Source organism: Barbus barbus, assembly GCF_936440315.1.
Source record: "Barbus barbus genome assembly, chromosome: 24".
NCBI lineage: Eukaryota > Metazoa > Chordata > Actinopteri > Cypriniformes > Cyprinidae > Barbus > Barbus barbus.
The window spans coordinates 28,924,597-28,943,160 of record NC_136752.1 but is presented as its reverse complement, the minus strand read 5'-3'; the positions used below and the strand labels follow the sequence as shown (position 1 = coordinate 28,943,160).

General features: G+C 36.2%; 1 protein-coding gene across 2 annotated transcripts; it reads right to left on the bottom strand.

The window, feature by feature from the left end:
• Positions 1 to 656: 656 nt before the first annotated feature.
• phactr1 (phosphatase and actin regulator 1) lies at positions 657 to 18,298 on the bottom strand (the record flags this gene model as incomplete). 2 transcript variants are annotated; one of them, XM_079375528.1, is made up of 12 exons in its annotated part: positions 657 to 891; positions 3,459 to 3,535; positions 5,784 to 5,924; positions 6,073 to 6,134; positions 6,214 to 6,269; positions 7,729 to 7,885; positions 8,000 to 8,172; positions 10,245 to 10,512; positions 11,610 to 11,714; positions 12,779 to 12,859; positions 12,935 to 13,099; positions 17,971 to 18,298. In XM_079375528.1, 12 exons carry the CDS (start codon positions 18,296 to 18,298, stop codon positions 876 to 878), a joined length of 1,629 nt encoding a protein of 542 aa, XP_079231654.1. In that variant the 3' UTR covers positions 657 to 875. The 2 variants fall into 2 exon arrangements, with proteins under 2 accessions (XP_079231654.1, XP_079231653.1); XM_079375527.1 differs by lacking the exon at positions 17,971 to 18,298 and adding an exon at positions 10,014 to 10,230 and having other exon boundaries at positions 10,306 to 10,512; positions 12,935 to 13,088.
• Positions 18,299 to 18,564: the final 266 nt, after the last annotated feature.

Below are 18,564 nucleotides of genomic sequence, written 5' to 3'. Positions count from 1 at the left end.
CATGGGTTTGACTCCCAGGGAATGAATGAACCGATAAAAATAAATATTTAATAGCAATGGATAAAAATGTCTAGCAGACGCATATAAGTTAAAAATAAGCAGGAAACGTGGAATTAAAGGAATAGTTAATCCAAAACTGAATAATTGGCTGAAAATGACAACACCCTCAGATGAGTTTTCTTCATCAGGTTTGGAGAAATGGATGCTCTGCAGTGAATGGGTGCCGTCAGAATGAAAGTCTGATAAAAACATCACAGTAATCCACACCACTCCAGTCCATCAGTTAACATCTGGAGAACACAAAAGCTGAAACACATCCAGCTGTTTGGACTCTCATTCTGACGGCACCCATTCACTGCAGAGGATCCTCTGGTGAGCAAATGATGCAATGCTACATTTCTCTAAATCTGATGAAGAAACAAACTCATCTACATCTTGGATAGCCTGAGGGTGAGGAAGTTTTCAGCTAATTTTCCTTTTTGGCTCAACTATTTCTTTTAAGACATTAGAAAAGTTGTTTCCTTTGTGTTCTCCGTTTTTTGAAAACTAAAAGGACTGGAATAGTTTCTCAGTTACAAGTAGAAAATCAACTACATCGTCTGCTGCATTAAAAACCATCGCCTGAAAAAAAAAAAAAAAAAGAGCGAAGAGCACGTAATAGATCAGTTTTGTCAAAATATACAGAAATATCCGCACACAGACAGATCTTCAGCTCGCTGGTATCCGCCGGGCCGCCGATGCGCCGCTGAGAGTCCAGCAGGATCAGCTCAGATCTGCTGCGAGTGATTCCTGATCAAAACCAGCAGCAGAGAGTCTGTTCAGGGTCCAGTAGAGATGAACGGCTCCAAACCAGAGAGAGAGGGACCGAAGCGGCTCTACGGCCGATGAAACCTGCAGAGAACACAAGAATGACAACACAGTAAACATGATGCCCATCCCATAATGCAATGTGCTTCACTTGACCATATCATTTAAACCGGAAGAGCTTAAAGCTGCATTTTTAACAGCTGGAGTGAAGTCGTATTTACATTAAATACTGCAGCAATCTAGTGCTGAGACATGTATATGAATGTGACTTTTGTAATGTGATTTTTATACAATTTTCAATGTTTATAAAATTTATTTTTTACATAAAATTAATTTTATGTATATTTCAAAAATATATATTAATAAACATATGTAGATGTCTTTATGCTAAATATACACTATTGTTTCGAAGTTTAGGCTTTTTATCTGAAAACAGTATCTTGTGCTGCATTTAAAAAAAAAAAGTAGAAATTGTAAAATATTATTATAATTTAAAATAACTTTTCTCTGTTGAATGTGTTCAACTCTAATTTATTTCTGTGATCAAATCTGTATTTTCAGCATCATTACTCCAGTCTTCAGTGTCACATGATCTTCAGAAATCATAATAATATACTGTTCAAGAAACATTTATGATTATTATCAGTGGTGAAAACAGTTATGTTGGCCAATATTATTTTCAACAATGTATTAATCTTTTAAGTATATAGAAGTCAATAAAAAATAAATAAATACATATATATACAGTGCCTTGCCAAAGTATTCATACCCCTTCATCTTCTGCTTTAAATTACTTTTTTCCCACATCAATCTACACTCCATACACCATAAGGACAAAGCAAAAACAGAATTGTCACAACTTCATAAATTTATTAAAAATAAAAAAACTGAAACAAGTACATTGCATAAGTATTCATACCCTTAACTAAATATTCAGCTGAAGCACCTTTACAGCCTTAAGTCTTTTTTGTTTGATGCAACAATTTGTCTTCTCATCTCTTCACCTCTCAAGCTCTGTCAGGTTGGATGGGGGCAGACGCACATATACAGGTTTCTCCAGAAATATTTGATTGGGTTCAAGCTCAAGCTGTGGCTGGGCCACCCAAGGACATTCACAGAGTTGTCTATAAGCCTATAAGGAATTGCCTATTGTCTATAAGGAAATGAAACGTTTGGAGAGACTGTTCATGATTTATTGGTTTTATTAAAAAAAATGAGTTGGTGGATTTTTAACATTATAGGCTGGTTGTTTTCAAACATCTTATAAAAGTGATTTTTGCATAATAGGTCCCCTTTAAGGCTATCTCAATATTTTGGTGCATTGAGCTTTTCTTCTACTCTGACGAGTCTCTCAGTCCCTGCCGCTGAAAAACACCCCCCAGCATGAGGCTGCTACCAGCACACTTTACTTTTGGGATGGTACTCTGCAGGAGATGAGCAGAGCTGGTTTCCTTCAAACATGATGCTTAGAATTGAGCATCATCATCATCAGACCAGAGAATCTTGTTTCTCAGAGTCTGAGGGTCCTTTAGGTGCTTTTTTGCAAATTCCAAGTGTGTTTTCTTTTGTCTTCTCTGAGGAGAGGATTGAGTTTGGCCGCACTGCCATAAAGACCAGATCGGTGGAGTGTTGCAGTGATGTTTGTCCTTCTGTAGGTTTCTCCTATCTCCACATATGATCATGGAGCTCAACTAAAGTGACCATCAGGCTCTTCGTCACCACTCTAACCAAAGCCCTTCTCCATCAGTTGCTCAGTTTGGCCAGGAGGTCAGCTCTAGGAAGAGTCCAGGTTGTTTCAAACTTCTTCCATTAAGGGTAACAGAGACTACATGCTTCTGTGACCCTTCAAAGTAGTAGATTTTTTTTCTGAACTCTTCCCCAGATGTGTGATTGGATGCAATCCTGTCTCTGAGCTCTACAGGCAGTTTGTTTGAACTTAGGGCTTGTTTTTTGCCGTAATATGCATTATCAGCTGTTAGACCTTTTATTAAGACGTGAGCCTTTCCAAATCATACCCATTCAATTGAATTTGCCACAGGTCAACTTCACTCAAAGTGTAGTAACATCTACAAGCAATATGAATGCTCCTGAGCTAAAATTCAATTGTCCCAGAAAAGGGTTTGAATACTTATGCAGTTGAATCATTGAAGTTTTTTATTTGTAATAAATTTGCAAAGATGTTAAAAACCAGTTTTTTGCTTTACCATTATGGTGTAGATTGTAGATTGATGTGGAAAAAAAAGTAATTTAAAGCAGTTTAACATAAGGCAACAACATAAAACGTGAAAAAAGGCACTAATATTATATATATATATATATATATATATATATATATATATATATATATATATACACATACATAAAACTTTTTTTTTTTTCTTTTTTTTTTTAAATAAATTACAGCGAGATGAACACACATACTGAAATTAACATAATAGTAGCTTATTTCTGTATGTTTATATTTAATTAAAATGCATATTTTCAATAAATAAATTGCTGGATATAGACAAAAAGTGTATAAAAAAGCTTGATTTCTTTCTTATCATTATAGGGAATCAGCTGATAATGTTGGATTCATCATTTAGACATTAATGAAGTACAGAGAAGCCTAACAGGCATCTGGTGTCAGATAGTGATGTGTTTGTGTTCACCTGGTTAGATGTCGACTGGACTCGTGCACCTCCATCTCTGTGCTTTTGAACTCGTTGAGCTCTTTGCGTATGGCAGCCTGAGAGAGACACAAATCACACCAGACTCAGAACCCATGAAGATCAGTCTGTCCTTGTTTAAACAGGATCAAACGCCTTTACACTGCAAATATCAGATTCACAATCCTGTATCCTGCTCTTGTTTTCCAGTGAAAACATTTCATCCTTAAACTAAAAGCATTTATTTAAGCAAAATCTCTCCTGAATGTAAGTGTGTTTTGCCCAGGGCTGAACGTTTTAGAAAAAAATATATATATGATAAAATTGTGATTTATTTTTACATTTGCTGTGCTTATTTTGAAAGGCTTCACAATTTAATTTATACAATTTAATTAATTTTTTTAAATCACATTGTGACTATAGCTTAATATTCCGGAGGGTCTATTTACACTAATTGCAAATAGCCTGTCTTGTTGGCAGAGGCCATTTAAACTAACTCCGCCCACCAACATGTGATTGGGGTAGTCAACACTGAAAAAAGACGCACATTTCACATCGGTTTCTTTGGCTTAGATAGTAAGGCGCGTGCTTTGTGATGCGAACCTGCCTTTTGCCAAACTTTTTTTCTCCCTTGTCAAATCTCGCATCGGAAAGGCATTTATTTTCAATAAAAATGAAGGAAATAATCAAAAAGTTTGCTTATGTGTAGGGAGGGCTTTATTGTCCCAATAAGGCAGCATCCTTTTAATAATCTGAATTAAAATGATAATTTACACTCAATACGTTATTGTTGCGTACTGTTTTATAACGTACTACAATAAGTAGTATATATAGCGGAAAATCTTGCTGTTTTAATTGTGAAAACAGAATCTATAACTATTTGCCGCTGCCTTAATATTATTACTATTCCACAAAATAAGAAATTACTATTTCTTATTATATTAATATTATCTATTATCTTATTATACTCCAAAATAAAAAATGAGCATTCAAAAATTAGAATAGGAATAATATATATATAATATATATATAGTGTAAATTTCTAGTACTTATTACATATATAAATAGTTATGATAAATAACTGATAAATAAGTAATTATTGTTATGATTTTCCTTATTAGAAATATATTACTACTTTAATAATACTATACTGTAAAAAAATGATAATTTCATTTTATATACTTTCATTTTATATATATATATATATATATATATATATATATATATATATATATATATATATATATATATATATATATATATATATATATACTTTTTGCAGCATATATATATATGTATATATATATATATATATATATATTTATATACAGTGGTGTGAAAAAGTGTTGGCCCCCTTCCTGATTTTTTATTTTTTTGCATGTTTGTCACACTTTAATGTTTCAGATCATCAAACTAATTTAAATATTAATCAAAGATAACACAAGTAAACACAACATGCAGTTTTTGAATGAAGTTTTTTATTATGAAGGGAAAACAAAATCCAAACCCACATGGCCCCGTGTGAAACAGTGCTTGAACTTTTTGGAGGGTGTTTTGTCCCATTACATCTGGCGTAAAAGTAACAGCATTTCAGAGAAAGAGCATCATACCAACAGTAAAATATGGTGGTGGTAGTGTGATGGTCTGGGGCTGTTTTGCTGCTTCAGGACCTGGAAGACTTGCTGTGATAAATGAACCATGAATTCAGCTGTCTACCAAAAAATCCTGAAGGACAATGTCCGGCCATCTGTTCGTGACCTCAAGCTGAAGCGAACTTGGGTTCTGCAGCAGGACAATGATCCAAAACACACCAGCAAATCCACCTCTGAATGGCTGAAGAAAAACAAAATGAAGACTTTGGAGTGGCCTAGTCAAAGTCCTGACCTGAATCCTATTGAGATGCTGTGGCATGACCTTAAATAGGCGGTTCATTCTCGAAAACCCTCCAATGTGGCTGAATTACACCAATTCTGCCAAGATTGCAGTTGTTGCTGCTAAGGGTGGCCCATCAGTTATTAGGTTTAGGGGCAAGCACTTTTTCACACAGGGCCATGTGGGTTTGGATTTTGTTTTCCCTTCATAATAAAAAACTTCATGTTGTGTTTACTTTAAATTTGTTTGATGATCTGAAACATTAAAGTGTGACAAACACGCAAAAAAATAAAAAATCAGGAAGGGGGCCAACACTTTTTCACACCACTGTATATATATATAGTTTTTTTATGCAAAATTCTACTACTTACAATGTAACATTTATGCTTTAATTTTCAAAAGTGAAAGCATCAAGCTTTTATATCGTCAGAGAAGCTCAGGGTGATGGAGATGAACCTTATCTGCAGCAGTGAGTCTGGTCCAGGGTTTGTCCGCGCGCCGGTCGTAATCCTGAGCTTCCGCCACTTCCACATAATCGCTGAAGCGGATGAGAATCTTGGCCTCTCTGAGCTCCTCTACGGTGGGCCTCTGACTCAGCTAAACACACACAGAGAAACACACTCCTGAAGACGTTGCGTAACTCCAATCTAATGCGTGCCGTGACCCAGAATAGTTGGTTGCTATAGGAACAGAGTCCGGGAAAAGCCAAAAAAGCTCTGGTTTGGGGAATATCTCCTGCTCTCACCTTCCTGGAGAGCCGTTTCTTCAGCTCGCGCTTCTCCTCCAGCTCCTCCTGCTCGTTCCGCGCTGAACACAGAATCAGACACATTCACTCACAACATCAAGCTTTCCTCATCATACTCATACTGGAGTCTGAGAGACGTACGTTTGAGGATGTTCCTCTGCTCCAGCTCTTCTGCTGACGGTCTCTGGCTCAGACGACTGGAGACAGACGCAAGAGACTCCATTTCGATCATTTAAAAAGAACACAAACATCCTAACCTGATAATAAAGCAATCTAATACTCAAAGACATTGCAATATTTTGCTGCTCAGTTTGCTTTCATTTCAAGAAGTATAGGGGAAGGGGGTCTTTTTTTTTAAATGATGATCAAGATGTCTGAAATATTTTGATGCATTTTTCCTTTTAAGAGGAAAAAAGGCTAATTATACAAATATTAGAAATAACCAATGATTAATTGCGATTAATCACATCCAAAATAAAAATTTGTGTACATAATATGAGTGTGTACTGTGTATATTTATTATGTATATATAAATACACACACATGCATGTATATATTTCAGAAAAATGTATTATGTTTATATATTAAATATGAATAAACACCGTACACACACATATATTATATAAACAAAAAATATTTTTTGTGGATGCGATTAATCGTGATCAATCATTGCCCAGCACTAATTAAAATATAAAACTGCAATTTATAGTACAGATAATAATGAACTGAACTGAATTAATAATGTGACTGGGAAAATATCATATGCACAAAATTATGATTATTTAATTTTTGTGGTCCATAAATGCAATAAAATCATAGGATAACAAGAATCTGCAGTTTATGGAGATATTGCAACATTAATTAACATTAAAAACAGCTACTAATGTGACTGCATTTAGAAATACCTCTTTTTATGTTCTTCCAAGCAATATTATTTAAAGCATTGATTTAATTTAATAGTCAATTAAAAAAACAAAATACCCATGTATAATGCATTCACATGCAAAAACAATTATTGACCTATTTTTTTTTAGATATAAAAGTCTCTCTAGTTTTGACCAAGTTAACCAACTTTAGAGAACCGTGACCATGCAAATGTGGTGTTAAATTACTGAAATATTCCATTTAAAGTAAATATTTTAGATTAAAGGGGTTCAGATGACAACTGATTTTTTTGGCTTTTAGTATAATTCAGGCAACTATAATTCTGGTTTATTTAAATATAATGTATTAATTATTTATAAATTAATAATAATTTGATTAACATTAATTTCATGCAATGAAAATATTTTCTGTATGGTTTCAGTTTTACTTTAGATTCACTATAGTAACCCAGGTGTGTAGTTGGTTGTGTGTGTGTACATTTTTGTGACATGAGGACACAAATTTGTATATGACATGGGTATGACAGGTATTACAAGGAGAAGGTGATTTATGAGGACATTGCCCCATGTCCCCATATTTCAAAAGGCTTATAAATCATACAGAATAGTTTTTTTGAGAAAGTAAAAATGCAGAAAGTTTCCTGTAAGGGTACGTTTAGGTGTAGGGCGATAGAAAATATGTTTTTTACAGTATAAAAACCATTACGCCTATGGAATGTCCCCACAATTCACAAAACCAAACGTGTGTGTGTGTGTGTGTGTGTCTCCTCACCGGGTGAGTTTGGTGCCGATCTGCTGTCTGGACTCCAGCCGCTCCTGGTCGGTCATCATGGGGAGGATGTTTTTATCCTCCAGTTCTCTCTTCGACGGGCGATTGCTCAGTTTGATCGCCAGCGAATCTTTCCTTAAGATCCTTAAAGCAAGTGTACCTGCGCACACACACACACACACACACACACACACACACCCACAGATTAATTTCACATAAACACACACACACACACACACACGTCACATACTGTATTTCCCGCCAGATCTCGTACTTGTAAACAGTGAGTCGTCATCATCCTCCTCTTCCTCGTCCTCTTCCTCATGTGTGCTGAAGGTGTGTGTGATGAGTGTGTGTGTGTTGGCGGGGGTTTGGTGCATTGAATCTCTGTTCTCCTTCTCCTCTTCCGTCTCCATCAGGACAGATGGCACCGCCTGCAGTACAGAGCTACACACACACACACACACACACAGTTATTTTAGTATTATTTATATAACATTATAGTTCTTATGAATATTTTGAATTAGCTTTTTTATGTTTTCAGTTTTTATTTAAATTTTTGTTATATTTTGTTTGTATTCGTTTTTTTAATTACTCTTTAGGTTATATTTATTTTTATTTCAGCTTTAGTTTAGTTTGTCATTTTATTGTATTTTCAGTTTGTGCTTCAGTTCAGTTTTTAGTGCTTCAACTTAAACTACATGAAGAAATGTTGCCTTAGTTTTTAATAATATTAATATTTGATTTCATTTCAACTTCATTTTAATTGACAAAAATGTTTAATAGTTGAAAAATGTTTAATAATGAAGCGTAACAAAAAGAATCAACTGAAATAAAATATAATAAAAACATAAACAAGGCAACAATTCCCATTTTCATTTAATCTGAAGTACTAAAATACCTACAGGCTAACAAAAACATCAATAACAGAATTACTAGAAGTTTTCCTAAGAAAAAAAAAAACAGTATATTTCAAAATATTAACAAAAACTATAACAGCACATCAATGATACTAAAATAACACTGTGATAGGAGTAAGCATAACTATGAGCGCTAGAAATAATACTGAAACAATATGAAAATTATCTCTTTAAAAACTGATCTAAACATACTGAAGCTAGCTTTTTTATTTTACAAATGCAAATATATTTCTATGAGGATTTGGTTATATAAAATATATATATAAAAGGTATAGTAAATAGAAGTATGGACAGTAATAGAATTTGAACTGAGATGACGTGGATAATGACAATTTGCCACATTGACACTGTTATTGAACTAAACTGAATCAACATTGAACTGAACTGAGCTGAAATGACACTACTTTCTTCTGTAGAGCTGATTTAAAGCAAACATTTTAATAGGAAATAAGACTGTAAAATAAAGTGCACCATTTTGCATAAACATTACACAGGAATGACCAATTCTTCAAACTTTGTAAGCACTGTTGTAGAGCAATTTAACTTTAACACACACTTGTTTATAAGTAGGGTACATATTTACCATGTATATACATTAGTAAGTACAGTAAAGTTTCTAATTAGCCACCATGTACGGACACTACCTCTAAGTGACCATTCTTACCCACACTTGTCTGTATGTACAAACTAATTACCATGCATGTATTACTGTTAAGTACAGCCGTGTTTCTTATTTGTTACCATGTACATACACTTCAGGTAAGTACCTTGTGTTACCACTCATTTGCCTGTAGGTACAAGATATTGTATGTACCAGGGAAGTACACATACTGTAAAATAAAGTGCTACCAGAATGATAATAGAGCAGTATTTCCCCATTTACATAGCTAGTAAACGTGTGTGTGTGTGTGTGTGTTTGTGAGTGTGTGTGTTTTAGGGCTGTCAAATAAAAATCCACATTCGAATGCAAAAACATTGCGCACAAATCGCACAAAATAATGACGAAGTAATTGTCGTTGCATTTTAATATCTTTGTTAGTCAATCCATCTGAACCCACTGGATGCGGTGATGATGTTGTTTACCTCAAAATTTAAACCAAGCCGTTCACACAGAATGCATATTTTTCGCATTCTCTATAGGGACATCTATCACCGTTGCACTCACGTCTCGCACAAGAGAGCCGCATGTTCAAGCAACTTTTTATATCATATTAAATTAATTATATTTGGTTTATAAACATTATGCAATTTTTCACAGATAGTCATATTTTTTTGCTTTAAACGTGATTATTTTGAGAGAAGCCAAAAGCTTTTTTTGTGCAAAATTCTAATATATTTTTGACAGCCCTAGAGTGTGTGTGTCCTCACCTCTCGAGTCTCTGCATGGTGAACGCGAGTGTTTTGTTGAGCTCCTCTATGATGCGGCTGGGCGGGTGCAGTGAGAGCGGCAGTGTGGCGTAGTGCTGCGGGTGTGTGTGTGAGTGCGAGCCCTGGGACGGCAGGCATTTGAGGGGAAACGAGGACACCGGCTCACATATCATCACTTTCTTTGGAGGCAGAGGTGGTGACAGTCTGGCCAGTGTCTCTGGAGAGAGGAACAGACAGAGTTTAGTTCCCTGCGCCGGGGTTTGTGGGAGACGGAGGAGCGGCGCAGGTTCACCTGTCAGATGGTTGGGGATTCGGCTGTATGGCTTCGGCGGTAAGGCAGGAGGCTGCTTCAGCGATGACGGCCTCACGTGAGTGATGTCAGCGCTGTCGCTAGGCAACAGCACGGGCTTCACAGAGGGCGGGGCTTGAGATGGCTTTGGGACGAAATCCGAGAGACACGCCACAGTTTCTCCAGGCGACTGGACCTCTAAGAATGACACTGGAGCACAGAGAGACAACAGGACTACGTTTGCATTTCAAAAGTTTGGAAACGTGTTTTATAAAAAGAACCATAGCTGAGCAGCAAATCAGGATATTAGAATGACTTCTGAAGGAGCATGTGACACTGACGACAGGAGGAATGATGCTGAAAATTCAGCTTTATTCAGTATATATATATTAGTGCTGCCAAACGATTAATCGCGATTAATCACATCCAAAAATAAAAGTTTTTGCTTACATAATATATGTATAACGCAGGGGTGGGGCTAGGGTTGGCCATCCCACTCACAACTGCTGTTTCTGTCATTTTTTCTCTTGACAAGAAGTGCATTTATTCAGTCGCATTACGTTTTTACAATCAAATCGACCCAGAGACGTTTCAGACGCACGCTCCAGCATCACTTCTGCGGCAGGAACGAGTCAAACGAGCACGCACTCTTCAACTGCATCCTGTATCAAAGCGCGAAATAAACTACGTGCATGCAATGTCGTGATCAGTTAAGTCATGAAGTTACCAAAAAGGCGATTAAAGCTGCTTTAAAACTGTGCATGTAATATATTATATGAGTCACATTTAAGGACATGTCTCTGAAATGGTTTTCCAAACTGTCCTGGAGCATCCTAGCACTGTCACCTTCATCTAACACACCCGATTCAACTCGTCAGCTCATTAATAGACTTTAAGACCTGAAGTGGGTCAGAAAAGTTAGGGTTGAGAGAAAATACGATGCGTGTCAGATCCGCGTCATGTTCAGCGGATATATATATATATATATACACACACAATAATATAATTGAATATTTACTGCTCTTTTGTAATAGAAAGAACTCCCAACCCTTCAAGTGCATCTAGAATATTTTTTTAAACAAAACAGCAATTATTAACATATAACCACCCTCATTTGCATATCAATACCTATTCAGCATTCAGTACCTTGATCCCAATAAACATTAGTGTGAAATGTCTTAAAGGTACAGTATCAGAAATAGCTTTATGTAGAAGGTGAAAAATGATCATTAGACACTATACTACAGCTGTTTTTGGTGAGATTCTAATCAAACCGTGCAGAATATGAGAAGTGGACAGTAGCGCACCTGTCGCTGTGACGCTGGTGTCTGCAGACTCTGACACTGGACTGATGACCGTCTGTCTGTCCAGATCACTCACACACACACGGCCGCCGTCAACGCTGACCTCCTCTACTGACACACAGATCGAGACGTTCACACTCACTCATTTCAAGAAAGCATGTTCAGTAGGGATGGGCGATATCTTATCGTTTGCGATATACTGGTAAAAATTATCTCTACGATAAGAATTAAGTCTTCCCGCGATAATAACGATAAAGTCTAGTTGTTGACATATTTCTGTGTGCAACAGTGCGGAGGAACATCGCGGAAGGTGGACGTGAAATTGAGGAGGAGTATAACATTATTGCTAAAGGATGAGCTACTTCTACAATCTGGAACTGGTTTGGTTTGGGCTGTTCTGTGTGACAAATAAATCAGTCTGAGCCTTGAATAAATGCACTACAGTAGCATGTGTGCAATACAGTTTTGCATGTGTATGAGCCTGTTTAAAAACCTGTTGTCCAACAAAGATACCATTTATTGACAAGATTTTTCTCCTAATTAACTTAACATGTCAAGTTGAAATAACTTTTTAGATCAGATGTGGTTTCATATCACAGAATGCAGCAGAAATCATACTATTTTATTAGTATTATATACAGTGATACAGGCTGTATATAATGTGGATTACCACTGCATTATAAATATACTTTATCCTTATAAACATACCTAAGATTCCTTGAAGAACACATTTAAAACATATTGTCGCAATCGTATGTTTATAGTCTTAAAATTTTCTATCTGAGTTTTAATCAGCTACAGCGATAACTGGATACCTTTGTCCATATTAGGGATTTCCTGGAACGTCACAGTGCTATTATTTCTGTGATGCATATGTGTTGTTTCTGCGCAAGGGCGTCCTCTGGCTTCCAGTATGAATTAAACAGCTATTACATTAAGTGTGTATTCAGTAATGCTCACAACACCCTATCTTGGGTAAAAATAGGAAAGATAATACTTTTCTCTAAAGAAACATGATTTTTTTTTTTGTTCTCTTTGTGGATGCATAAAATTCCCTGAATTATCATCAGTGATATCATTATCGCGATATATTTTTAAGCCCTTATCGCCCATCCGTAGTCGTTCAGTTCCTGTATGCTTGAACGGATAAAGCAGAAAAGCTCTTTTCTTACCTTTCTCATACACTTCCTTCAGCACGCCTCTCTTGATGAGCTCTTCTCTGCTCTGACGCGTCGACATCTTCCTCTCCAGCACTGCCAATCATCAACGAAACTGCTTAGAAATGAAAACAGTGCGTCCGCAGCTGGATTGTTGTGCGTGTCTCATACCTGCAGACGTCTGCTTGAACTTGTCGCTCTTTTTCTTTCTCCATTTCCACGGTTTGAAGAGGCGTCCCAGACTGGCCAGTTTGCTGCGTCTGCGGATCGGAGGCGTGTGTGTCCCGGGAACCAACGAATCGGAGCGCATCGCCGCCAGACGCTCGGCACCCTCTGCTGAACACACAAAAAGTGATGAAATTCTGATGTTTGTAATATACATCAATGAGATGTTTATAACAGTGCAGCTGATACTCACATAAAATGATCTAAATATCATTGGTCGCTCTATATCTCCAATAATATGTCTTAATAAGATGAGATTGAAATGATGCAAACATATAATGCAATGCTGATTGAGAGATGAAGAAATAAACACTCCTCAGAAGATGTGAGATGAAGATCATTCCTCCGCTGAGGAACAGTGAAAGTAAAGCTTCGGGAAACAAACGCTCCTCAAAAGATCCTGATGATCAGATTTGAGACGCACTGATTTTTCTAAAAAATGATTGATGGAGAATAAAGTAAAGCTGAGCTGCTTCAGTCCAGTAAGAGTTCATCTGGAGATATTACTGCAGTTATTCTGACCTTTACTTGATCAAAATCAGTCCAGATTTGACAGCAGAAAGACACCAGAAGCGTTTCTACAATTACACTAAAAGAGCTTTTACTGGATAAAAAACTCTTAAACTATCAATCAGACAACAGAAGACATGCAGTAGAATGTGTGTGACAGCAAAGTTTTAATCATTTAGAAACCATGGAAATAGGGCTTTATAGGGTTTATAGGAATAGCAGATGTGCTTTATTGTGCTTTTTAAGAGTAAAACTCAACATCCACATTTAATCTTGGGTTGAATGAAAGAGAAACAACATGAGGGTGAGTAAATGATGACAACTTCCACTCCAGGATGAACTACTTCTTTAACAAACTAGTAAATCCAACTGAAATGTAAACATTTCCAGTAGCTGCAATAAGAGGTAGTAAAAGTCAAGGTCTTAAATGAAACCTGAATGGCCATAAATCCAGTAAATGAGCAAAAAGAATTTAAATTGCTTTGAAAGAGAAGAAACTAAGCATTAAAAATGTCACGGTAGAGACCAAATACCTTTAGGATCAAGTAATTGGAAAAACTAATGCAACTTATTCAATAATCTTCAGGAGAAATGACTAAAACAGAACATTTTCGTGTCTCTCAGATCACATGTTTTCAGACTTTATTACTTTTTCCATTTGGTAACTCAAATAAAATAGGGCAAAGACATATATTAACATTCATTTTCTTAGATTAAGGAAATTCAGATGGGGGAAGACGACTGTCACACGCATTAAGTGTAAATTTCTAATCCCATCTCACCCCAGGAGAGTAATCTTCAGATATATTTCACATCACTAGAGCTTTCTGCACACATCTGCTCTCTAATAATCCACTATTCATTTCACGGAGTGACTAATATGGTCCCTTACTGACTGTAAAGTGTGGAAAAAGCACTCACTATGAGTCCAAGTGCTGAATTACATCTAAGTCAGCAGGAATTATATTTTGGACACTTGTTTCTGCATTTATTGAGTTTTTTTACTTGAAAACGATGGCAAGAAAATGTTACCCCAAAATGAAAATTTTCTGAAAAAATCCTTACCCCCAGGCTATCCAAAAAGTAGATGAGTTTGTTTCTTCATCAGGTTTGGAGAAATGCATCATTGCATCAGTGTCTCAGCAATATATGCTCTGCAGTGAATGGGTGCCGTCAGAATGAGAGTCTGATAAAAACATCACAATAATCCACAAGTAATCCTCTGCTGTTAACTGATGGACTGGAGTGGTGTGGATTATTGTGATGTTTTTATCAGCTCTCATTCTGACGGCACCCATTCACTGCAGAGCATCCATTGCTGAGACACTGATGCAATGATGCATTTCTCCAAACCTGATGAAGAAACAAACTCATCTATATTTTGGATGGCCTGAGGCTGAGCACATTTTCAGCATACTTTCAATTTTAGGTGCACAAGGACATTCAACATGCAGCAGTATAAAACTTGAATAAATCTCAATTTAATTCTCCAACACAAATGACTGCAACTGTATCCGTCTGGTCTAAACAGCACAACAGCTGCTCTGAATTCACTGGAAGCCTCCTCTGGGAAAACTGGAAGCTTTCTGGATCCATTGGCCACCCGAATGGCAGTGGCCCTGGTGTAAAAATAGGCTGGTGCATTAAAACAGGTCAGCAGGTAAAGGAAAGAATGAAGCTTGTTTTTCTGCTGAAGGAGGCTGAACGTTCACTTCAGCTCTACATCTGACCGATGAATGTAGGTCATCGGTTAAAACTAACAACCGGGATGCAGAATGCATGAATATAAGACAAAACGATCAAATCTGGATTTAACAAAAGTTCAATGCCAACATATTAACTTTATTACAGGGTTCATGAAATAATATAACATAAGAAATCAACAACACTACTGAGCAACAATTATACAAATCACAGCAAATAAATATTGCAATAAACAATCACAAAAACATTTTTTTATAAATTAATATAAAATATCGAATGTATATATTTCTTATTTAAATTAAGTTATTTAAACTATCATTTTTATTTGACATTAATTTTATATATAAAATTAATATTTATTTAATATGATGCATCACATCCTGTTGTTCACTGTAAATTAATCTGGGACTCATATTTTTTACAAAAACATAACATCTACACTTTAATGTAAAAGTGCATGTAATGTCTTAAGTGAATATGATAAATAATTTCTTAATTCCAAAACCCATGCAGTATTTTACAGTAAACTTGGAAGTTAAATCCATTATAATTTTTCTCTGTATACGGTCAGGTAATTTAACAGGAATGTACATTATTTTTCAATATTGTTACAGTGTATGTGACATCAAGGTAACACTACAGTATCTACAGAAGTTGTTAGTGCAATAAATGAACATTCTAATTCTTAATATTAATAAGAAACATAAATGTTCATAATTTTCCAGCCATTACTGGAACTTTTGCAAATTAAAAAAAACAATACATTGCATAATACATTTTATTTGCTCATATTTACATAATATTTTATATAAATACATTATATTATGCAAAGCAAACCATTTATATTTTTTAACTACTAACGTTAAAATGAACACTGCAGTGTCAAATGTTAAGTATTTAACCCTTTATCTGACATCTCTACCAACTTTGATAGGGAATAAATTTGTCAAACGGAAGAGATGAGAGAGCAATCCTTCCACAGCTGTACTGCCATGCGGGAATGGGAATTTCCCATTTTCAAGTACAAACTGCAGTCAGTCACACAGAAGGTAAAACAGTGGTGGTCAGTCATCAGATAATAGGGTCAAACAAGCAATCACGTAAGTAGGGATAAAACCATAATGTTGTTGTGAATCGGGTAGAGGGTTAAGAACAAAGATATAGCAAATATATGAGAAATGCAGAAATGTTTATTTACCATGATGTGTGTCTATATAGCATATGGCTATATACAGTCGAAGTCAAAAGTTTACATACACCTTGCAGAATCTGCAAAATGTCAATTATTTAACCAAAATAAGAGGGATCATACAAAATGCATGCTATTGTTTATTTAGTACTGACCTGAATAAGATATTTCACATAAAAGATGTTTACATATAGTCCACAAGAGAAAATAGTTGGATTTATAAAAATGACCCCGTTCAAAAGTTTTCATCCCCTTGATTCTTAATACTGTGTTGTTACCTGAATGATCCACAGCTGTGTTTTTTTTTGTTTAGTGATAGTTGTTCATGAGTCCCTTGTTTGTCATGAACAGTTAAACTGCCTGCTGGTCTTCAAGAAAATCCTTCAGCTCCCACAAATTCTTTGGTTTTCCAGCATTTTTGTGTATTTGAACCCTTTCTAACATTGACTGTAAGATTTTGAGATTCATCTTTCCACACTGAGGACAACTGAGGGACTCATATGCAGCTATTACAGAAGATTCAAACACTCACTGATGCTCCAGAAGGAAAAAACATGCGTTAAGAGCCGGGGCGTGAAAACTTTTGAATTTAAAGATCAAGGTAAACTTTTGAACGGGGTCATTTTTATGAATTCAACTATTATTTTCTCTTGATATGTAAACATCTTTTATGTGAAATATCTTATTCAGGTCCGTACTAAATAAACAATAACATGCATTTTGTATGATCCCTCTTATTTTAACATTTTGCAGATTCTGAAAGGGGGATGTAAAGTTTTGATTTCAACTGTATATTAAACAGATGTTTAAAAACATTTTTTGATCTTTGTGGCCCCTTGAGGTTATGAAATGTGTCCAAGACCTTCTAATAAAGTTAAAGGAATGTTTATTATTGGAAAAGAACTCATAAAATAATTATCTGAATTTAAATTGAGATTTGCCATGGACTGACATCTCAACCATACGGTAGATTTCATATAAAACATACATTTAAAAAAAAAAAAAAATGCTTGAGGCTACTTGTGTCCCTGGAGCACAAAAGCAGTCATGAGTAACACAGGTATATTTGTAGCAATAGCCAACAATACATTGTATGGATCAAAATTATACATTTCTCTTTCATGCCAAAAATCACTATAGCAAAGATCATGCTCCATGAAGATATTTAGTAAATGTCCTACCGTAAATATATCAAAACTTCATTTTTGATTAGTAATATGCTTTGCTAAGAACTTCATTTGAACAACTTTAAAGGAGATTTTCTCAATATTTAGATTTTTTGCGCACCCTCAGATTCCAGATTTTCTAATATTGTCCGATCATAACAAACCATACATCAAAGGAAATATTATTTATTTATGATGAAGATAAAATCTCAATTTCTTTCCCTTAAGACTGGTTTTATGGTCCACGGTCACATTTATGAGATGTTTACTAATAAGAATTTAAAGTTAAATAATTTTTTCATTAACTTAGCTCCTTTAAGTTTTAACTAGGCCAAGATTACAATATATAAATAATAATAATATAAAAAAAGACTAGTTTTCCTCCAGCACCGTTAAGCGCGGCGGTCACTCACCGTCACGGATGTCATTCCCGCGGCTGCAGTTGCTGCAGATGTGCTTGATATGACCGGAGATCACAAACGGCGTGTTGTTGTTACCGGGGGCGGTGGGCTGCCGCAGTTTGACCAGGTTAAAGGCTCTCCGTTTGCGCGGTTTCTCTGAGGACGGCGACGATGATAACGAAGAGGAAGATGACGCGTCCTCCCGTAACCGAGATGTGATCCAGGTCCCGTGCGCTCCGGTGAATGCGGGACCCGCCATGGGCGCAGCGGCGGCGGAGGACCCGTGTCTATCTGTCACACCCCGGGATGGTGCGGATATCGAACGGAAGAGCGAGTTCATGAGCCTCACCGATCATCCCGAGCCGCGCGAACCGGGCTTATATCACCGACGCCACGCGCAAAACGTTTGGCCCACCTGAGTATAACCGTGTGTGTATATACACACACACACACACACACACACACACGCGCGCGCGCGCTGATGTGATCCACTTCCGTGATTTCTTTAATGTATAGCCTCTTTAAACCCCCCGTTACCGTTAACTCCTTTGCAACGTTCGCGCAAATTCAAGCGACTGGCGCAGATTTGTTTATTATAAGCGGACG